We start from the raw sequence: 24,061 nt of genomic DNA on the forward strand, positions 1-24,061 counted from the left end.
TTCTGTAAAGCTAAAAAGTGATATGCACTACTTGTGCACATTATCTGTATTATTTACGATTGTTTTTTAAAAACTTAGTTTTTTTATTTTTTATTTTAGAACTTTGAAACAAGAACATAAGACTGGAAATATCAAACAGTGTTTGAATCACATCTTGAAAGGTTAAACCGCTATTGTTCAAGTACTGTGATTCATATAAATACTTTGCTCAATAGAAGAAAAAAAAAATCCATTCATATAAGAACTGTCCCAATTAAGAATTTAAGAATGAATTTACACAGAAATGCATACACATCCTCACCTGTTTATGAACCTTTGTAAGCTGATCCAGGTTGTTCTCAAGAAAGGAAATCTTCTGTTTCTGGGTGTTAGACCCCCCACTATCATCAGGTCCAATTTCTGTACTCTGTGTGAGGAGAACAAGTCAGAAAGACACACAGCAGCCGAATATTTGTGAAGCCAGATCTCCGTGTTCACATGTGGAACTCACTTTTTTAACCCGCGTCGTGAGGTCTTGAACGAACAGCTTGCGCAGGTTGTGGAGGGTCTGGAGTTCACGGGCCTAAGACAGAGACAGAAACAGGTACATAAGACCACAAACATACAGTATCTGCAGGGAAATTCTCGTGTTCACTGTCATGAAAACATATACTACATGTAGAAGCCCTGCTTCACACTTAAGCACACGTATGTGAAGCAGCAACGTCATTGCTTCAACACAGTTATCTATATTTCTAGGTTACTACATTGAATATGTTTTTTTAACTGGGGCCCAGGTCAGGAAGCAGACAGACTGGCTAAACCGACCGTCTGCTAGCCGCCTCACGTCACAGAAATCAGTTAATTCTCAGCACATAGAGACTCTTTCACCTAGATATCACACTATAGAGATTGTGTCTGTTCCCCGAACTAGAAAATACAAAAAACGTCCAAACCAAATTAAGAGTAACAATTTAATTGATGTTCAACAAATAAAAAACAGATGCAATATGGATAAACAAATGATAAAGCTTGGCTTATTGAATATCAGGTCCCTTTCTACGAAAGCACTTTTTGTAAATGATATGATCACTGATCATAAAACTAGATGTGCTCTGTTTGACAGAAACCTGGCTAAAACCTGATGATTACATTATTTTAAATGAGTCCACCCCCCAAGATTACTGTTATAAACATGAGCCACGTCCAAAAAGTCAAGGGGGAGGTGTTGTTACAATTTATAACAATATTTTCAGTATTTCTCAGAGGGCGGGCTTCAAGTATAACTCGTTTGAAGTAATGGTACTTCATATAACATTGTCCAGAGAAACAAGTGTTAATGATAAATCCCCTGTGTCGTTTGTACTGGCTACTGTATACAGGCCACCAGGGCACCATACAGACTTTATTAAAGAACGTGCTGATTTTATATCCGAGTTAGTGCTGGCTGCAGATAAAGTTTTAATTGTTGGTGATTTTAATATCCATGTTGATAATGAAAAAGATGCATTGGGATCAGCATTCATAGACATTCTGAACTCTATTGGGGTTAGACAACACGTCTCAGGACCTACTCATTGTCGAAATCATACTCTCATCAGGTCCAATTTCTGTACTCTGTGTGAGGAGAGCGTGTCAGAAACACACATAGCAGCAGAACGTATGTTAAGCAAGACACCCCTGCTCACATGTGAACTCACTTTTTTAACCCGAGTCGTGAGGTCTTGAACGAACAGCTTGCGCAGGTTGTGGAGGGTCTGGAGTTCACGGGCCTAAGACAGAGACAGAAACAGGTACATAAGACCACAAACATACAGTATCTGCAGGGAAATTCTCGTGTTCACTGTCATGAAAACATATACTACATGTAGAAGCCCTGCTTCACACTTAAGCACACGTATGTGAAGCAGCAACGTCATTGCTTCAACACAGTTATCTATATTTCTAGGTTACTACATTGAATATGTTTTTTTAACTGGGGCCCAGGTCAGGAAGCAGACAGACTGGCTAAACCGAGACTTGACTTGACTTGACTTTAAAAACAGCCATAAAGCAAGATAGAAAATCAGCCTTTAATTACTATGCTTCACCTCTTTCCTCTGAAATTAGCTTTGTTACAGAAACATGATAATAAATCAAAGGTGAAGTTTCTAAGCAATTCACAGTCATTTTCATTAAGAAGAATGAACATGAACACTCATGAACCACTTTTCTGAGCATCTTTCAAGTTGGATTATTAAAACTAAACCCTGTGGTTAAACACTGTGTTTAACAGAGTTTTTAAACTAGCCTCACTTTCAGGTTTTCCCTGAATATAAAATGCTACTTGCTCCTGACGCTGTCTTGAATCAAGCTCAACAAACAAGCTTCTTAAACAGCAGGTCAACAGTTCACTTATTTTATGTTGATTTATAAACACCTATACAGAAAAGAATTCTGTATTATGTTGATAATGTTTATAGTGGAGTTCAGCTTCATATACTCTACATCATATACTCGTCTGTTATGCAGAACCACATTGTTTGTGGGTTGTGTGAATGCTGTCAGATGTTAATATTGGAGCTTAAAGGGGTCATCGGATGCAAAATTCACTTTACATGTTGTTTGAACATAAATGTGTGTGTACACAACCACCCTATAATGATAAAAATCCACCCAGTGTTTTTTTTTTTTTAAATCTCCTTTCTCAAATCAGGCTGTTCTGAGGTTCCTGTCAGAATGACGTAGTTCTGCACAGGCCCCTCCCACGATAGTTGATTGACAAGGCCGTCTTAACTTAGACCCGCACTGAGTGAGCTGTCATCAGTCCGCCATTGTGTCAACTCCAGTGCAGGGGAAGACAAGAATGTCTCCGATTAAGCGATTGAGGTGTTTTGTTGTTGGATGTAATAATGAACATAGCAGTCGTCATTTACTCCCAACATCTGAGCCGCTGAAGACGCAAAGGATTACCTTTGTTTTTGAAGGGAATGCATCCTCCAATCTGCCTAAATGCGTCTATGTTCGCGCGAATCATTTGTAATCCAGCTTTACCTCCAGAAGGAGTATAAGTTTTTTTTTTTATGAACCTTTGCAAATCGCCTTTCCTAATAACGTGCTAGTTAGCAAGTTTCGCGGCTGAAGTTTACAGTCTGCTCGTCACCCCATGGAAGAGAGGGGCGGGGTCAGCAGAGCTCATTAGCATTTAAAGGGACATGCAACAGAACGGCTTGCTGTGAACAGAGCTGATTTTGACAGGGTAAAAAGGGTGTTTTTTACACTACCATTGAGAAATTTTAACCAAAGTATGTTATAGACTTTTCATTAAGACCCTAAAGAATCATATCAACTTGTGTAAAATGGGCATCCGATGACCCCTTTAAATAAATATATGCTGCTTATCCATGTGGTATGAAATATTACAAGTGACACGCACTGAAATGACATCATCACATGGTGAATAAATTCAGATGAGAATGATGTAAAAAGAGGGGAAAAAACTGTAGAATAAGAGGAAGAGTGTATGAGAAACTTACGACAGTCTCCTCAAGGCGCTTGAGATCCTGTTTGGACTGCTCGTTTCTCTCCTGCTGAAACCTGATGAGAAACCACTGTTAACACACTGCACAGATTCATTACACACTACAGCCCCATCATGCACACAGCTGATTTACAGTCTTCACAGTACAGTATTTGTGCGGTCGTGGAAGAAAACGTACGACAGCTGCTCCAGGCAGGCGCTCTTGGTGTCGTCCTGCAGTTTGAGGTTACTGAGACTGGACCGCACGTGAGCCAGCTCCAGCTCCAGAGCCTGATTCTTACTGCAAGACACGAGGTGACAGCATTAGCACCTCAGTTACCATATCCAGCGGTTACGCTGAAAGGCTAATCTATGCAGGAAGTATTTTCAGCCTGACTGACTCGGTAAGGTCGTCGATGAGGCGCTGCTTCTCGTTAATTTCATCCCGCAGGTGGCTGAGCTGCGTCTGACGAGACTCCGCGTGGAGAGCGGGACGACCGGCGGCCTTCTACACAAACACACAAATAATCATATTAATATAATCATATCTGACACACCTTCCTAATGTCTGAACGACAGACCGCCATTAGTGTGAGAACCCATCATATACAACATCTCTCATGTCATAATGCGTATGTGTTTCTTACACTAGTCACAGGACTGTTTATGTATAGAATACTAGATCCATGTTTGTTCTGCTTACCTTCCCACCAGCCTCTCTGTCTGCCTTCTCTCCTCCGTCCACTTCTGCCACGTGACTCTCTGATATAAACATATATACATAATCATCAATATAGCAGTACAGAAGTGAGCTCAATCTCAATCTGAAATCTCAAGTTTCCAGTTCATTTGAAAGTCCGTCAATGACAGTCCACAGACAGCTTTTGCTGAACTTTAATGTCCAATACAGGAAACCCGTAAGACCACTCATTTAGAAAAGATGCAGCATGGAGAATTGCAGACAGTTCTGAGTTTGAATGTAGCTTGGAATTGGTGCAGTTATGAATTTAGAAGAAGTTTTGAAGGTTCAGTATGTAATATTGATAGCTAGCGGTTGAAATGGGTAGTGCAGTCCAAATTCAAAATATTGTTTCTCCGCTCTCCTCCTCATCAGACCCGACGCTCACACAGGTTGCCAGATTGAGGTCAAGTCAAGTCACCTTTATTTATATAGCTTTTTTTACAATAAAGATTTTGTCAAAGCAGCTTTACAGCAGGGATCCTCAAATCTGGCCCACGAGAGTTTAGCTCTAACCCTAATCAAACATACCTGAGCATGCTAATCAATGTCTTAAGGATCATTAGAAAATCACAGGTAAAACCAGTTAGAGTTTAAAAAAAATCATCAAAAGAATTTTAAAAGAATAATATTTTTTAAAGTGTTATGATGTGCTTTATATCACTTCTGTCCACGCTAACATAAGGTGTGTTATTGTTGGTCTTACCTGAGTTCTGCAGCATGAAGAATTCTTCACTGAGAGCATCATAATTATCCTCCAGCTGCCTCTTTTTTTGCTCCACGTTCTGCATGTATTCCGTGAGAGACCGAATCTTTGCCTCGTGCTGCTCGCAGACACACACAGACACAAAGTCAGCATCATAAAGAACACACAGCATCTGTCCTCGTGAACCACACGTCATGCACCAGCTCAGAAACTAGAATCAGAAAGATTCATGCCATGTAATGGTGTGCATACTGATGGGCTGATGGAGCCACTATTAGGAATGCACCGAAATACTGAACACGGTTTTATGCATTTTTTCCCCATGTATTTCGCCAAATTAATTTTTTCACCATTGCATAAATTAAATAGCCAAAATGTACTTTTTACTGTTTTGTCTTGCTTTTCAAAGAAAACATCAGTTACAAAACAACTATTTTAAAACAGAGAAAGATATATATTTTTTAAATATTAGAAAATATTACAGATCTAAATTTGAACACTATGTGTGAATGTTATAATAAATGTATTAATAGAGCTGTTGTAATTATCATCATCATTATTATTGTCTTACTTTATTAGTTTATTTTACAAAACAACATTAAAATGACAATATCAGCTTTTAGGAGCTTTTATTTTGGCGCAAACCCGCAGGAAAACCTCAGCGCTTCTTTTTGTTGACAACAGCAGATTTATAAATGATTCTCATTACAAATTTGGGAAGATGTTTGTCACACTATGCTGGTTGCTAATTGATCGCGTAACTTCATTGTTCAGTACAGTTTATTCTGTCTTTTCGTTTATTCTTATTTTTCTCTTATTCCTATAGTCTTTTTGCAAATACTCAAATATTTCAGTTGCCGAACATTCGGTGCATCTCTAGCCACTATCACTATTAAAAATGTTTTAAAATAGATTTAAAATGACAAAATGTCAAAAAAATCATAACTAGCAAATGATGAGAGACCTAATAGAAGGTGAGTTAAATGGTCCAGTGCTTAGCATAAGTTCCCTATCGATACTTCATTCGTACTGCATCTGCTAAGATGCTTTGGGGAAAACTCCTTTTTCTCCAATGACTGAAGCCTTTCAATAACACAGTGTAACTGCACGGCCATTGGTTCGTGCAGTGAATAAAAAATGAACCAATGGCTCAGCAGCAGAGCTGCACGAGCCTATGGCGACAAAGACCGCCAGAATGTGCGGGGCCATCTGGCTATATAATCGGGCATTCCGCCGTAATATCCTTAGATTCTTTTCCTTCAGCGACGACTGCTAGACCTTCGCTCTACGAGACTACGAAACCTTCGCCGTGATCAAGCCTCGCAGCGGATCGAGAGACCTTTTCCTGCTCGGCCATCTTCACCACTTCACGCCTTCAGCAGCGATGGTCTCCGGTTCCCTGCCGCTATCTGGCGACATCAAAGAGCAAATTTAAGAGCAAATTTCCGCTGTTGTTTCAAATGCCGCGCCGTTACTGTCGCTTGTGCAGGACGCCGCTGACAGTCATGGCGAGTATGTTTCATGCTTAGGCGCCGCCCACGCTGAAGCAGCACTCATTGAGACGGAATGTCCTCATTCGACCCCGCCCCCACTGCCGTCTGCACAGCCCAGCGCGGCCAGCACGGGCATGGACACCGAACTATTCCGCATCCTGTGTAAAGCTGAGGAGGAGCTGGGTTTGGAGTGGTCTCCGCCAGAGAAGTCCACCCGCAGCCGCTTGGATGAGTGGTTCTTGCCGGGGCTCCGTCAGGCCCCTCGACAACGAGCTTCACCATTCTTCCCGGAGGTCCACGACGAGATCACCAAGTCTTGGCGCGCCCCCTACTCGGCCCGCCTTCGTGCCTCATCTTCGTCTGCCCTCACATCTGTTGACGGCGCCGAAGAAAAGGGGTACGACAGACTGCCTCCCCTGGAAGAGTCAGTGGCCGTGCATCTCTGCCCGCCATCGGCTGGAAGGCAAAGGCCACCCACCCATCCAAGCCATGTAGGATGACTGCAGCTCTCGCCGGATGAGCCTACTCATCTGCTGGACAAGCGGCCTCGGCGCTTCATTCTATGGCGTTCTTACAGGTCTTTCAGGCCAAGCTCCTCCATTGCATGGACGAGTCCGGGCCAGATACCGCAGCTTTTAAGGAGCTGCGAAGTGCGACCGACCTGGCTCTACGTGCCACCAAGATGACAGCGCAGGCGATTGGCAGATCCACGGCCAGCCTAGTGGTACTTGAGCGCCATCTATGTTTAAACCTCACGGAGATCAAGGATGCGGATAAGGTCCCCTTCCTCGACTCCCCGGTTTCCCCTACTGGCCTGTTTGGACCTGCAGTTAGCTTAGCTCATCGCGCGCTGTACCGCTGCACAGAAGTCGTCCCAGGCAATGCGACACTTCCTGCCAAAGCGCTCCAGTTCGACAGCTGCTTCCAGTCGCCCCAAGAATGAGCCGACTCGGCATCCCGCGAAGCCTGCACCGCCAGCTGCTCACACAGCTCCTAAGCCCGAGCCTCGTCAACGCTCCCGCTCGGCCAGACGCTACCCGTTTCCTAAATGCCGGGCCCCCGACCCAAGATATCATTGGACCCTGCGCCACAGGCGTCATCCTGATCTGCATGAAAGGAAGAGAAAGGGGCAAAGTCTCACTGCAGCCGGACCACCCCCCAAACAGGCTCTGTTGTGCCTCAGAGCACCCCGTTCAGTTCCGGGTGCCGACGGCAGTGTGTTTGTGACCAAAAATACTGTTGTGAACATGGGTTCTAATCACGTCCACACAAACAGCTGCTGTTATAGCGAGGAAAATAAAAGACAAACATTTTAAAAAAGAGAGAAAATTTCCTCTTCCACTCATTACGAGCATTGGGTCCCCATTGGACGCCCCCCGCTCAAACCAATCCAACCCCTTGCCACGCGGGCCGAGGCCTGGCAGGCCATCCCCGGAGTGTCAGACTGGGTTATGGGGATAATAAATGAGGTTGTACACTCCAATTCGCTCGAAGACCCCCGTGATTCAGCACGAAGACCCCCGCGATTCACAATCTCTCAAGCTAGAGCATGAGGCCTACAAGACGTCTCTACACCCTTAAATGGTCTGTCTTTTCCGCCTGGTGTGCAGCCCGCGGCGCAGACCCGATCTCCTGCGACATATCTCTGATATTGTCCTTCCTGCAAGAGCTGCTGGATAAGGGTCGTTCTCCTTCCACACTCAAGGTCCATGTAGCAGCCATAGCAACCTCTCACGCTCCTTTAGCTGGTCAATCAGTGGGCAGAACAACTTAGTTGTTCATTTTCTGAAGGGATCTAGAAGGCTCAACCCGCCTCGCCCCATCACCGTCCCTACATGGGATCTGCCCACGGTGTTGAGGGCTCTTAAGAGCCCTCCATTTGAGTTGCTACAGTCCATTGACCTTCGTGCCCTGATGCTTAAGACTGCTCTGCTACTAGCATTAGCATCGGAAAAGCATATGGGAGATCTGCAGGCGCTATCTGTGAGCCCCACCTGCCTCGAATTTGCGAATCTGCCTGAAACCAAGGAATGGTTACATACCTAAAGTGATCTCTACTCCATTCAGAGCACAGGTACTAACTTTATCGGCACTTCCTCCTTCGGAGCAAGACCAAGAGTTGAATTTACTCTGCCCTGTAAGGGCGTTGAAAGTCTATGTTGAGCGCTCCGCCCCGTTCAGGCAGTCGGATCAGCTATTTGTATGGTTCGGTGGCAAGGGTACTCCGGTCATGAAGCAGAGACTTTCCAAATGGATAATTGATGCTATTATGCTAGCATACTCTTCCTTGGGCCTTCAATGCCCCATGAGAGTGAGAGCCCACTCAACTAGAGGCGTTGCCTCTTTCTGGGCCTGGTCTAGCGGTGTATCCATTGCAGAGATCTGTGCGGCGGCCGGCTGGGCCTCGCCGTCCACATTTGCCAGGTTTTATAATCTGGACATCCCGGCCCTACAGGTTCGGGTCCTTTCTGCATAAACAGGGCACTCTGTCATATGACAAAACCAGTGCTTGGCGTTTGCCTTCTTCATGTACACTTTTGGCCCTCACTGAGTTCTGAGGCTGTACTAAATTATCTTGGGACGATTATGCAAGGCTGGGCCGACCTCTGTGAGTTTGGCCCTACTGCCTCCTGCGGGGCTTCCCTGCAAAATACTTGGTCCCTCTGGGCCCCCTTGGGTGCTTAAGGCAAGTTCAAGTATTAGTTGTTCCTTTAGCATAGCACGGTGGGATTGTACTTGTTCCCCAAAGCATCTTAGAAGACACAGTACGAGTGAAGTATCTTTAGGGAACGTACTCGGTTACTAACATAACCTCGGTTCCCTGAGATACGGAACGAGTACTGCGTACTTTGCCATGCTATGTAGCTGCATGACTCAGTCGTCGCTTCAGTCAAAGTAACCTGAGGATCCTACGGCGGAATGCCTTATTATATAGCCAGATGGCCCCGCCCATTCTGGCGGGTTTTGGCGGGCTTTGTCTCCATAGGCCATTGGTTCGTTTTTTAATTCACTGCAATGGCCGTGCAGTTACACTGCATTATTGAAAGGCTTCAGTCATCGGAGAAAGAGGAGTTTTCCCCAAGCAGGCGCAGTACTCGTTACGTATCTCAGGGAACTGACGTTACGTTAGTAACAGAGTATGTTTTATTTACAGTTTCTAATAAATCTAAACTAAATGCCAGCCCAGATGAAGCTTCTGCTCAGAAAACCCTCATTTCATTTCCAAACATGCTGCTCAAAGTAGTCCAGGTTTAAAAAATGTGTTTCTATATCATATATATCAAATGTGTTTCTATATTATTCAAACTGATAATTAATTACTTCTTTTTCAATCAAATGGATGCCTGTTGCTTAATGGTATGGTAAGCTTGGTTTTACATATGTAAAGAAAATGTTCTGTTACAAGCCAAATGCTTTAAATCTAAAGACACTACTTCAGAATGTAACAAAATATGTTCGGATTCAACTAATTCAAATATTGAGATTAATCATGATTAATTATTTTATTGTATTTCTAGCCCTTATTTAAATGCTTGTTGCAACACATATTCCACGTACTTCTACAATCTTCATTGCTATACTGTTGATTCTATGTGTTGAAAAGAGAGCAGAGGGTCTATGAACTAACACACACACACACACACACACACACACACGCACACTAGAGGTCGACCGATAGTGGATTTTACTGATACCGATAGCTAGGTTGGACCACACTGGCCGATAGTTTTTAAAATGGTAAACGAAAACTAAAACAGAGCTTTACTATTTTTAAAAAAGCACTTTTAGGAGCGCGTGTGCTCCTAACTTAAAAAATTTAGGAGCACCAAAATTTAATAAAAAAAATAGCCTTCCCATTACGAGGTGATATTTGACTCCTTAAAGTGATTTACAGTAGAATTTTGTTTTTACCTTTGTAATGGCATTTTTCTATCTTTATTAAAAGTATGTAATCTTTTATGTCAAATTAAAAATATATATATTTATAAACTTTTTAACATTTCTAATTAAAACAACAGAATAAAAACAAGTAGAATAAGAATAAGTTATAATTTGTAATAAAATTTAACCCTGAATTCATTTTTTTATTACTTTTTCCTTTATGTATTATATTATTTGATGTATTTATTTTTGCATTTATTTTAATATAATTTATTTATGTATGTATTTATTATTTTTTTATTCCAACGTGTATTTATTTCCAGATTTATTTATTCATTTATTTCTTCTTACTTTTCCGTATGCAAATGAGGGAGGCGGTCCTTGCGGAGTTCCGGTGAATCATTGGTTGAGAGCTCACGCAGAAGCGTCAGATCAAACTAACGATAGAGATTGGAGTTTGTGTGATCAACTGTAGAGTTGCAAGATATTTTCACAGATTCACGTTATGTCGAATTATTTTATAGCGACTGAATTCACCTACTTATCCTGACAGTTTCGTCATTAAGTTTAGTTTGATGACGCCTCTAGACACACTTGGTAGAGGTTTCTAAGGCTTGTGTTCATTTTGTAATTACAGAGAAAAGACTCCCAAAAGCATTAAGTTGATCGTAAAACAGTTGCATCAAAGGTTTGGAATCGCGGCCCACTGCCATAAAGTTGGCTTGACGTTGGACTTTCGATATTCGCAAGTGTAGGGACCGTCTCTAAAGTTACATACGACATACGTTAGATTTTTTATATTTTGTTAAAATAAACTGTCAAATTATATCTAAATATTGTTAAATATACCTGATTCGTAGATGAACACTTTACAGTTGGTTTTGTGACTGTAAGTCATTCTCTTCAAATGCTATACACACACAAACGCACTCACACACGCGCACGCACACACTTGCATGCGCGCACACACACACACGCACACACTCACACTCACATTCACTCACACACTCACTTACACACACACACACGCGCGCACACACCTGAGAGACGAGCAGCTGGCAGGAGGACAGTTCTCGGCTGGTTTCCTCCATCTTGCGATGGCACTCCAGCTGCATGTTCTCCAGCTGTCTGCAGCGCTTCACCATCGACTTCACCTCCGACTTGATCTTACTGATGTACAGCCGCGCCACAGTGAACTCCTCCTCGATCGCACCGCTGATCTCCACCGGCTACACACACACACACACACACACACAGATTACTGCAGTGACTGTAAACACACACACAAATACAGGAAACTGTATTTAATATAATCCTTCATGACTTCATGTGATTCTCAATTCTTTTTGAGAATTTGTAATAAATCATAAATTTAAAAAATGTAAACAAACAACACAGAATTTCCTAAATAAATGTAAAAAAAATAAATTCACAGGGCCCTATTATTGTAACATTTTTAATAAATGTATGAATTGCATTGATTAGACATTTTTTATTATTAAAAATTAAAATGGAATCTCGAAAAATGTAATTGTAAAATACGGAATTTGGCGAAAAACAAATCTGATTTTATAGAGTCCTAATTGTTTTTTGTTTATTTTTTACTTTTAATAAATTGTTTTTAATGATTTAAATTAATTAGAGATGCTTTGTGCTCAAATTTAATATAACCATTACTAGGGATGTAACGATTCACTCAACTCACGATTTGATTCTCTCACGATTTTTTTTTTTTTACAAAATGAGACTGAAGACAAATTATACAGTAGATGAAAAGGTGTCCTTTTATTAGGCTATTGCTGCATGTTTCTTTGTGAAATTGAAATATAACAAAACTAAATCGATTCACTCTCTGCCAGCAGGTGGTGCTTATGAACAGCAATGATGTAGCAGAGCTGCGCTTATGAACACTACTTTAATATGCATCGTTCAGAGGCAAGATGAACAGAAAATACCAGGTAAACTTTTCTAAAGACAGTCAGTTCCCCTCAGAGATGCATTCATATAAACTCCTACTCCGATTGTATCGCGATTTGTTTAGCATCACAACCGATTTGAATCGTCACATATTTAAATCGATTTTCAACCGTTACATCTCTAACCATTACAGAATTGAGAAAAATTAGGACAAGCAAACAAGAAAAGTGAAAAAAACTGAATTTTGGAAACTATAAAACAGATTTAATAGAGCCCTAATACAGCCCCTTTTCTGTGTGTCAAGCTGTTGTGACTACATTTATAATATGGCACAACCTTTTATAATCTCTAAAAAGATCTCAGAGGCCTCTCTGGGCTTACGAGCTTGATTTCTCCATTGCCGACGATGCTGCTGAACTCGCTGAGGTCCTTCATCAGCCCGTTTAACACGTCAGCGATGCGCTTCCTCTGCTGCGAGCTCACTTCCTGCATTTGAGCAAGCTCCGCCTCCAGCTCCATCAGATTGGCCTAGAAAGCAACAGAAGCAGTGAAACACTCACGTCAGTCGTTCACTGCCATCGAGGACACTGTATAACGCGAGAATAGGACAGCGGACGTCACCATCTTGAGGCTGAGCTGCTCGGCCAGCTGTTTGTTGTGCAGGTTCTTCTCCTCCACCTCCTGACTCTTCTGGTCGTAGTTGACCGCCAGCTCCTCCAGCGCCTGCAGAACCTCCCGCACTTCAGCTTTGGCGCTCTCGCTCTCCGTCTGCAGGCGGCCCAGCTCCGTCTGCACCTTATCACTGTCTCCGCGCGTGGACGCCAGCAACTGCAACGAGATGACGCTCATTAATGTGAGCTGGCAAAAGCTCCAATATCCACTTTAAAAACAGATAGTTCAGCCTCTAAAATGGGACTAGATGAGCCACGTTTTGGGATCTAGCGACCATAGTTAGCTAACGAAGCTTTTAGAAAACGCACCACAGAGCGAGTCTCCTCAACTCATATTCAGACTGTCAGTTATTTGTGAATCAAATCTGCTGTGAAAGGGTGAGCTGCTTAAGCCAAAAAATACAATATTTATTATTAAAATATTGCTATTACTTTTATTTCTTATTTACTATATGGTGTGCTTTGTTGTTGTTTTAAGTAACTGCAAACTCAGATGAATTATCAGTAACTTCAACTGATATTAAAAAGCTTCTTTTTGATAGCGTATAACAGTTTTTGTTAACAAAATGATATGTTTGGATATTTGCAGTGGGGCTGTCAAATTAAATTTTGAACTTTGAAAATTCATTGAATTTCAGATAGAAATGGGCATTTAAATATAAAAACTGTGCATTTGATAGTAAGATGAGCACCAATGTTAATAACAACATACTTGAATGACGGTCAAGTTTATTCATTTATTTATTCAGGTTTGAAAAAGAGACGTCTAGAAAGGACAGATGTAGTGTTTCAAATAATCCAATCATAGTCATGTGTGCCTGGGATTGACCCACTGTGAACAGTGAATGAACAGTAAGGTCATTTTATTCTTAATACATTTCAGAGCAGTTCAATTGTCAATCAAGCATATACATTGGATTTAATTTCAAAGTGTCCACTTACCATTAGAAAAATAGAAGTTAGCAATATTAAACAACTCAGATTGGGGCAAAAAAAAAACATCCATATTCCTATAATACAGTGCTGTTTAGTTTGCTTTTATTCGTTGTGGCCTTTCGTGAACTGTTGATTTAAAAATCTGGTGTTCGGTAGCATTTCTCTCTAACTAACATAATTTGATATTAATTAGAATTGTGTAAATATTTTAAATTCAATATTTTTAAGCCCTCTTGTCTACATGTAATCTTTATTTTCTGTTTGATGAACAGCATGCAGCTCAAATTAAATGATTTGGGAGCCTTACAACAGAGTGTTGACTTATCTTCTATGTTTTGTAGTTTGAGCAACTGTATTTATTTGTTTTTGGGATGTGCATGCACTATTTTTGAGTAAATCACATACAAACAATTAGCATATTAACAGCCACTACAGGACAATCTGAATGTGACCTCTGACCTCATCCTGATCCAGTATCTGCTCCTTCAGCTTCTCCGCCAGCTGACACTGAAGATTGATTTCATCATCCTACAAAACACGCACACAGTGAGAGCAATAAATCATTTTTATCTTGTTTTGCTATAAATACAGGAATCCATGATCTGATGGATGACACATTATGCACAGTGAGAGTTCATTTGCTGATTTACTCTGAACACGTCTGCATCTCAGTAATAACGTCACGAGTGCAAGGTCACCTTATCGTCCAGCTGTCGGTAGAGTTTGCGGATCTCTTCCTCATATTTCTGCCGCTCTTCCTCTGAGATCCGCACCACAATAGAGGAGGAGTCAGAGTCCCTCTCTCGCTGGCGCTCGGATGATCTCTCATTATCCAGAGACGTCTCATCATTGCCATCGATCTTCACCACATCAGCATCTGCCTGCTCCGTCTCTGGAACATTCTCTCCTAGAGAAAAAAACATCACAATTGCATCAGTTACTTGTCAGTGAATCCTCAACAAATTTGTCAGCTTAAAGCGGATAACACCAGCAAACAATCTTAAGCTGGTTTAAGTTATTTTTAGCAGGGATTTTCAATTGATATTTGAGTAAGTATATCAGGATGGGATGTGATGTCATTAGTATGTCATTAAAGTATCAGCTCAAAACTTCACAGACATTTTATTGAAGAATTTGTGGAAAGCTGTGTCCCAAATGGCTTACGACTTATGGCTGTGGACTTACGAAACTGTGTCGTGTTATTTGTCTATTTATCATTAGGATATTCTCCAAAATCTTTGAAGTTAGCAGTTATTAAAAACACAACTTGACCCAAAAGGATTAGTCAATTATAGACCTTAACTGCAGAATCTCTATCTCTAACTTTCATATCAAAAAATGCTAGACATGTACTCTCTCAACTGTTATTTTCTGCAGATCATCCTATCATGGCTGCATCAACACGCATTACTGGACCTTAGTTCTGCTTGACACTATTGACCATGATTCCCTTGCATGAGCTTGAAAATTACATTGGTATCAGTGGACTGATAGTGTGGTTTAAATCTTATGTATCTTGACTGTTATCATACTGTTTTGGTAAATGAAGAAATGTTATATCAAATACAAGTTAGTTACGGAGTGCCACAAGGCTCAGTACTAGGTTCTTTACTTTTCACGTTTCATATACTTTTCTTAGAAGACATGATCAGGAAACATGGACCAAACTTTCATTGCTTTATTTCATTGCTAATTTATATTCTGATACTCAAATTCATATTTTCTCAAGGCCCCATGAAACCAATTTACTAACTTAATGGACTGCATAGGACAACTAAGGTCTTCATTATTGAAACAAAAACCTTCAAATAGGAAAAAAAGCTAATTCACACGTTAATGACCTCAGGGCTAGATTAGTGTAATGGTTTAATAAAACAGGTTTATAAAAAAAAAAACTCCAGGTGGTACAAAATGCAGCAGCTAGAGATTTGACAACTCTGTCAAATTGCTAATACCAAGAATATCAATATCATCTGTATATGTCATCGATCCTTTTGACATTTAGATCCTACATTATAAAAGTGTTTTTCACAGATCAGAAACTATCTGTCAGTTTAAATCTACAATGAACACCATCGATTTCAATATAATGACTTCTGCTGTAGCTTAGAATCAACTATTACATTGTGCACATCTTGTAAAAGTTGTATTGTATAAAGCACTATATAAATAAAACAGACTTGACTCGTCAGAGCAGTGCAAAGGCTCACCACTGCGCCAGCGCCGCAGCTCCAGCTCCAGCCTCTGGATGGTGTCCCTCAAGCTCTTGTTCTTCTCCTTCTCTTTCTCGTACTTCCTCTTCCACTGCTCAGCTGTCAGCTCCAGGTTAATGGAGGCTGTGTTCTTGATGGTCTTAGCACTACAACACACACACACACACACACACACACACACACAGGTCTCAGTCTGCTAATTCTATTAATTCAGTGCAATTAATTATAAAGCTTTAAATCTGCCATTGGTTTACACTGATAGAACGTTCAACACTCAAAATTTAACCAACAACAATTAGCTTGTTAAAGGGATAGTTCACCCAAAAATGAAAATTCTGTCATCATTTACTCACCCTCATGTCATCTTGATAATGTTCAGTTGATGGTAGTCATTGACTAACATAGTATTTTCTTCTATATTATGGAAGTCAATGGCTATGTCAACTATTTGGCTACCAACATTCTTCAAAATGTTATCTTTTGTGTTCAACAGAAGAAAGAAATGAATACAGGTTTGGAACAAGGGCGAGTACACACTGCAAAAAATGATTTTCTTAGTTAGTATATTTGTCTTGTTTTCTAGTAAAAATACCAAAACATTCTTGAATCAAGATGCATTTACTTGACAAAGTCATATAAGTCATTTAACTTGTCAAGTATATGCATATTGATTCAAGAATTTTTAGATATTTATACAAGAAAACAAGAAAAAAATACTAAGTAAGAAAATCCTTTTTTTGCAGTGGCATGATAAAAAAAAAATTTTTTTTGGGTGAACGATCCCTTTAAGAAGCAGTCAGATTCATATTCAATAGCAACTGCTCTTTATTTAACACTAGGCAGAGCAGAGATTCTGCTGATTCTGTTCAAAAGTGGTTCAGTATCCCCTTCAACCTTGTGAAAAAAGTGCTTTATTGCATTAATTGTATGTCCACTAGTGTAATTGTAATGTAATATACGTAATATAAAATTAATGTAATAAAAGGCCACTTAAGTGAACATACAGAGATTACATATCTTAACACACATTTAAGAAGAGTCTTTTGAAATAATGTCAAATTAAATATTTTAAGTAAACAATTTTTTTTATAATCTTTTGTGGTGTTTTAAAGAAGTACACTTCTTTTGGTGTGCTGTCTCACATACTAAAGCACATGTAAAGTACTTGACTATAATTTGAACTATAAAGTTACTCAATAATGCATTTAAAGTTAATATATTTTAAATATACCATATTGCAACTTCACCATTACAAATGTGTTATTACAAAATTATTTAAATACATGACTTACAAGTTTAAATAGAAATGACATTAAAGTATATTTCAGTTAGTTATAAATGCTCGTCAGTAAAGATGTCCTACTTCAGTGGATCAAAAATAGCACTCTAAAGTTGTTACGTATCTGGTCCATGAACTTCCGTCTGCTAGCCATCAGAGGTCACCCTTTCCATTTTCATTGACTCTAGCACTACACACTGTTGCATATCACCCCGGACTACATATCCCATCATTCATTGCACTGATTGCACACAGCACTGATTGCACACAGCTGTTTCATATCACTCACTCACTATTTAACACTCAATCTCACTCCTTTCTAACTGCCGAGTATTGTATGCGCTTATCGCAAGCAGTGATAGCTACTTTACAGAGCCCTCGTTAGTTTCCCAGCCCAGACTAGTCTTGCCTTGTCTGTTTTCCCGCTAGGATTATTCTTGTGTCTTGCCCGCCATATACCTGTTCGCCATTGTTCGACCCTGCCTGTGTTTCTGACCTCTCTGCTTTAATAAAGCTTGCACATGGATCCGCATGTCTCACGTCTTGTCAGCCCCGTAACAAAAGTTCAGCTAACTCCATTTATTATATACAGTACCTGAACTATAATTCATTTTTTATTTAATTGCAATTAACATGCAACATTGCATTCAGTTAACACTTAATTTTTTTATGTTGTAAATACTCTTTTAACAGTGTACTGCTTTTTCACAAGGGCAAGGACCAGTATTGAAAATGTTTTTATATCGCTCTGACTTTACTTTGTTCTGAAGTTTAGGTTTATAATTGTATTTGAATGTTGCTGTTTCATATTAGCAGTAAAGCTGTCAGAAACATGATAATGATAATTGAGATGATAACTGAACTCACGAAGAAACACGATGAAGATTTCTGTTTGATCTAGCTGTGATGTTTTTGCACTAGTGGTCGACCGATATATCGCCAAGGCCGATATATCGGCCGATATCTGCCATTTTTCAAATATCGGCATTGGCCGATAAGTTTTTCTGTTTGGCCGATGTGTTCGAGGCAGGGACTCACATTCTCCCTCTTGTTCGCTGTTGTCATTCAGTTCTGTCTAATACGGATAGAAGTCTATCTAATAATCAGATAGAACTGTTAAACAAAGGAATTCAAATGTATACAAAAAAGTATTATAACGATTGCTTTAATATTATTAAAGGCAAACATTATAATACTTTCTCGTTTGCCGTCAGCATTCCGCAAATACGCATTTATATAATTTAAACAAATCTTTGAATGACTAATGAACATTTAATTTCACAAACCTTGCATACTTAAGTCGAATCTAGTTGAGATCGTGTGAAGTGTGCATGTGATCTGCATGATCACGTGTTCTGTGACGGTCGGTCCTATGGTCTGTGCGAATTGAATACGGACAGGAGGAGAGCTCAGCCTCACTGGAGACGCGCTACCGACAAACTTATTTATTTGTGAAAAATACTTTGTCTTCTAGAGTATTCATATGTTTATTTTACACGTTTATTTTTTAATGTATTTTCAAATGATTTCAAATTTCTTAAATATGAATTAAAATAAATACAATTATATCGGCTTTATATCAGCCATCAGCCACCCTGCTTTCCAAGATATCGGCATCGGTATCGGCTGTCAAAAAACCCATATCGGTCGACCACTATTTTGCACTACTGTTGTGCAGATGTGAATGCATGTGTGTGTGTGCTGGAGGTACCGCTGTCCAAACATGAGGGTGGATTTGGTCTCAGCGTCGTTGTAGCTCGAGGGAGAGCAGCAGATGAACATGGTGGTCCGACAGTTTCCTCCCAGAGAGTCCTGCAGGATCCGGGTCATCTTACTGTCGCGGTACGGCACGTGAGTCTTCTGCTCACACAAACCAGGGACATTACGTAAGCTAACACCAATATGCACGGTCATAGATGTGTGCGTTTGCGAGCACTTACAGTTCCTTCAGCGAGAGCAGAGATGACGTTGCCGAGAGAAGACAGAGACTTATTGATGTTTTTAGCTTCATCCAGGACGGCTCCAGCCGCACCGGTCTTACTGACCTGCGTGTGAAAATATACCATAAACAAGCTTAAGAGTAACACTTCAGATTAGGGAACACTTCTCACTATTAGCTAATTCTTTATTAGCATTTATAAAACGGATAGTTCCGGTCCTTGATTCTGATTGGTTGAGCCGTGTTCGAAACATACACCTTTGTTTACTTCTGTGTGTTGCTCGGCAACCACTTTGTTGGAACCACAACTGTTTCTGAGGAACTACATTGTTTGGTGGAAGAATACTGTTTTTATTTATATCATTACACTTTATTTGCTCTGTTTTATTTGTGAAACTTTACTATGTATATGGAATAACCATTTTATAAAAGCAATAAGCCCCGTGATGCCGTGGTTTACAGTGAACTTATAACAGCTAAGGGGGCTTTAGGCACATCACTAGCCTACTTATAAAGCACACATTAATATTAATACCTCTATAATATATAGCAACATCACGCTTTTTTACATTCCATGTTTCCTCTAAATCAAGTGTTTTCAATGTCATAAAGCTACAGTATAAATCAATTCCATTTCTCTAAACAATGTAACCAATTATAACTGGAATGCCAGATTACAGTGGTTTCTAGGTCATTGTTTTTAGTGTGTTTTGTTTTGTTTTAGCTCATCGCTAAGCAGTTGCTATCATCTTCTGCATAAAGGCCTTGGTCAAATGAGCTCTATGGCTAGATGGTCTATTCCTTTTTATTTGCATGTATAATTTCAATGTCTTGTGTGTTTTTTGTCCATACAATGAAAGTCTAATGTCATATGCAACCAAATGTTCTTAAAATATATTATGTGTTCCCTAGAAGGAAGAAAGTCATACAGTTTTGCTACGACATAAGGGGGAGTAAAGGACAGTGTTTTCATTATGGGTGAACTATGCCTTTAAACATGACGACACGATGCTTCATACAACAAAAGACAAAAGACCTTCTCACTGCCAGCCAGATCCACCAGGTAGAGCTTTCCACAGAGCTTCTGCTCCGTCTCCACGTGCTCCTGCTTGATGTTGATCAGGAAGATGCTGTGACTGCGAGAGCTGTGCTCATTCATATCTGACAACAGAACAGCATCTCGTTTGCAGCTCATTCTCAAATACGCATCATACAAGTCTAAAATTATAATTCATTCAAACTCAGCTTTGTCATTGCAGAAGTACATTGTATTTTAAAATATATTTGAAACAGTTATTTTAAATTAAAAACAGTTTATACTGTATTCTTGCAGCCTTGATGAGTATAAAACACTAAAAAACAAAAAAGCTCAAAAACTTTTGAACGGTATATGTACATAAACACAGTGTGCATTTCAAGCATAAGATCTCCACTGTGCTGTGTGACTTAATGTGACTGAACTGTCAGATTGAGATGAAGGTATCACGACTGTAATTTACACACTTTTCCACTGCATGGTACGGTTCGGTACGGTTCACTTTTGCAGTTCGCAGATTTTTGTAAAATAACTTCTGTTTTTGATTTTCAGATAAAAGAGTGGTTTCAGTTTAATATGTTGCAGGCTCATTTATTGGTAATACATAATTGATAATAAATAATATTGATGATAATAAATCACCAAAAAAATATTGGGCTTGTTTTGGGCTTGCTTTTGAAGCTGCGGTTGCTTATTTGTCTCGTGAGAGTTGGCAACAGTGGACACAACAGAACCGCTAGATTTAAATCAGCACAGCCAGCGTAGGATCGAATGCAACTGTTTTGAACGAGCGCACCTTTTTTTAACAACCAAAAAGTGTCTGTTTCGTTGTCTGTTGAGGAAGTACAGACGTTCCTCTCGTTGATAGCAGAGGAGCGGATCCAGCGAGAGCTTGATGGGGCAACGCGGGATGAAAAAGTGTTTCAGGAGTCGCGGCGGTACAACTATAACGACATGTGAATAATCCCGCCCACTCTAAAGCGGTACTGAACTGCAGTGGAAACGCAAACCGAGCCGAGCCGAGTTGTACCACACAGTGAAAAAGTGCCATTATTGTGATTATAAAATTCTAGTAATCACACACTGTATGTTGAAAAATTTAACCTGAAGTGCTGTGATTGAATGAAGTTGAACTGAATTTGAGAACAATGACAAAAGCGCTCACTGGTGACAGCGACGTGCCGGTTGGACTTTCCCTCGTCGATAACGTCCATGACCTCTTCAGGACTGGACACGAAGCGCTCGGTGCAGCCCTGATGCCACACAAACACAAAACAGCTGCTTCATTACGGTTCATTCTGATTAACTCACATCCTCACAAAACACACTGCCAGAGGTCCGGAAAATCACCTTCACGTAAGGGACGCGGTTCTTATCCTCATGCACAGACAGGTTGGTCTTCGTGACTGAAGAGGAAAGAAGCACAATGAGGAATAATACAACAACCATTGTAGTGAATTTGGTACGCTGCACTTTCTCTGTTTTCTACAAACCATCCAGAAGATCCCGGATTTTCTCCATATAGATCTCAAAGTAGGACACCTGAGAAAATCAAACACTGGTTATTTTGAGAGCACCATAGATCGGGCGGCATGTACGGGCAGGTTTATAACTAGATGATGGATAATATGCCATTCGTCTGTGCCCTTTGTGTACCTTGATGTGGAACTCCAGGTTCTCATCCATGGAGAAGATGTGGTTGAAGATGTCCTCTGCGATGCGGGGAATGATGCCCATCTGCTGCGTGTCGTGGAGGTTGCCCTGGAAGTGCCATCACAGTCAAACTGACTTCAATTATTACAATTCATCTTAGTCTAATCGACCTGTGCAGCAGTGCTTCTAACTAAACAAATGATAACAAAATGAATTGATTTTTTTTTTATTGTTTATCATTGTGTATTATTTATTAGATAAATGAAGCAAAATAATTGTATTTGCCAGTTTATCTATCACATGGTAGAAAGAAGTCAAATTAGACAGAAAGACAAGTTCCATCCTTGAAAACCTTAAATTGCACAAGGTGAAGCAGACACTAGCTATGTTTCCATCCAAAGATGCAAAATTAACTTGAGCGCAAAACTGGAATATCGCATAAATAAGCACCACTTCCATCCAACGAGTCAAAGAGAACAAAATCGTCACTTTCTGATAAACTAGCACTAAATATCACTAAGAAAAGAAGGAGAAGCCACTAAATATAATCATTTTTTTATATAATAAATTACTTGTGCCTCGAGCGAGCAGACGAAACACAATAAATGCAGTCATTGCTTTCGGAGGCGGATGCCTCCACCCAATGCTTTCCTGTCTGCTCTCTACTGTCCTGTCCATTAAAGGCATAAAAGCCCATCAATATAACTTTAAAAAAGTTTATCCTACTCAATTGTGCGCATATGTTTTTTTATGCGCATTTTTTTGAATTTATGCGCATCTTGGCGTTTCCATCCAGCGTTTTTTTTATGCCAAAATGCACATAAAAATAAGTGGATGGAAACATAGCTGCTGACTCTGACACTGCAATACATGTTCACATGGTTTGTGCTGACCATAATGTGTATTTAGAAAGCAAAACTGTATTTGTGTTACGCTAAATATCTGCAACATTGACAGTAAGGTCTTTTTTATTATAGGTAGATGACTTTGGTACAGTGGAGGGTTGCCACTTGGTAAAATGATGTACAAGTTGGGTCCTGATGTGAAACCAGTTGTGAACCATGACTGTAAAGCCTTGAGTCTAAAACGAACTTAAAAATCTACTGTGAATTTATCAGGTATCGTTCTTACATTTCGATATAAAGCATGCATTATCTTGTGATTGGTTTTGTGAGTGCTTACAGGGAAACTGGCCAATAATATCTGATGTTCGTTTTGTTGCAGGCACACTGTGTATGGATGATATCAGTCGTCTGATGCATCTGAGTCATTTACGAGTACAAAATTGTGCAATAATGTAAAAGTGTTAAAATTATAATCATTATGTCATCTAAAATATAACTGTACCTCCATGGTATGGGTCTTTCCAGAAGAGGTTTGTCCATAAGCGAAGATGGTGCCGTTGTAACCTCCCAGCACATCTACACATCAAACAAACACACAGCTGAACATCAGAGAACCGTCTGCTAAACATTATCCCCACAGACAGACACATCGTAATCAATGGTCAGAAATATGCCGAGTGAGCATGCAGGGCGTCGCACACTGACCTTTGACGATCTGCTTGGCGCAGGTGTTGTACACCTGCTCTTGGGTGGTGTTGGTGGGAAACACGCGGTCGAACACGTACGGTTTTCCCTGCAGACCCATAAAGCCCACACAGAGGAAGAGAAGAGACACGGAGGAAAAAAGAAAAGTCATTGTTTGGTCTCACTCAGGTATTGATCAGGCCACTAATCACGTCACAGAGACATACAGACGGGCTATAAACCGTGTCATTCCAGCTTGATCCAATATGTGACCCTGGAGAACAATAACAGTCTTAAGTAGCACAGGTATATTTGTAGCAATAGCCAACAATACATAGTATGGGTCAAAATTATCCATTTTTCTTTTATGCCAAAAATCATTGTTCCATGAAGATATTTTGTACATTTCTTACCGTAAATATCTCAAAACTTAATTTTTGATTAGTAATATGCATGCCTAAGAACTTAATTTGGACAACTTTAAAGGAGATTTTCTCAATATTTAGATTTTTTTGCACCCTCAGATTCCAGATTTTCAAATAGCTGTATCTCAGCCAAATATTGTCCTATCCTAACAAACCATACATCAA

The 24,061-nt window shown here is 40.1% G+C and overlaps 1 protein-coding gene across 1 annotated transcript in view; it reads right to left on the reverse strand.

Moving 5' to 3' along the window:
• LOC107753414 (kinesin heavy chain-like) overlaps positions 1-24,061 on the reverse strand; it is a 31,258-nt gene that overhangs the window by 5,968 nt on the left and 1,229 nt on the right. Inside the window, exons 2-23 of the mRNA XM_016569548.1 lie at positions 23,493-23,580; positions 23,290-23,363; positions 21,946-22,050; positions 21,783-21,831; positions 21,640-21,695; positions 21,455-21,542; positions 20,290-20,414; positions 19,255-19,359; positions 19,026-19,174; positions 16,033-16,181; positions 14,521-14,729; positions 14,282-14,350; positions 12,837-13,043; positions 12,597-12,743; positions 11,339-11,527; positions 4,924-5,041; positions 4,182-4,240; positions 3,880-3,986; positions 3,678-3,779; positions 3,495-3,555; positions 1,680-1,751; positions 302-406 (exon numbers count right to left, since the gene is read on the reverse strand). Of these exons, the coding sequence (XP_016425034.1) occupies positions 302-406; positions 1,680-1,751; positions 3,495-3,555; positions 3,678-3,779; positions 3,880-3,986; positions 4,182-4,240; positions 4,924-5,041; positions 11,339-11,527; positions 12,597-12,743; positions 12,837-13,043; positions 14,282-14,350; positions 14,521-14,729; positions 16,033-16,181; positions 19,026-19,174; positions 19,255-19,359; positions 20,290-20,414; positions 21,455-21,542; positions 21,640-21,695; positions 21,783-21,831; positions 21,946-22,050; positions 23,290-23,363; positions 23,493-23,580 (2,433 nt within the window). The remainder of the gene's footprint in view (positions 1-301; positions 407-1,679; positions 1,752-3,494; positions 3,556-3,677; positions 3,780-3,879; positions 3,987-4,181; positions 4,241-4,923; positions 5,042-11,338; positions 11,528-12,596; positions 12,744-12,836; positions 13,044-14,281; positions 14,351-14,520; positions 14,730-16,032; positions 16,182-19,025; positions 19,175-19,254; positions 19,360-20,289; positions 20,415-21,454; positions 21,543-21,639; positions 21,696-21,782; positions 21,832-21,945; positions 22,051-23,289; positions 23,364-23,492; positions 23,581-24,061) is intronic.

This window comes from Sinocyclocheilus rhinocerous, unplaced genomic scaffold (assembly GCF_001515625.1).
Source record: "Sinocyclocheilus rhinocerous isolate Xijiao unplaced genomic scaffold, SAMN03320098_v1.1 scaffold5187, whole genome shotgun sequence".
In the NCBI taxonomy this organism is placed as follows: Eukaryota; Metazoa; Chordata; class Actinopteri; order Cypriniformes; family Cyprinidae; genus Sinocyclocheilus; species Sinocyclocheilus rhinocerous.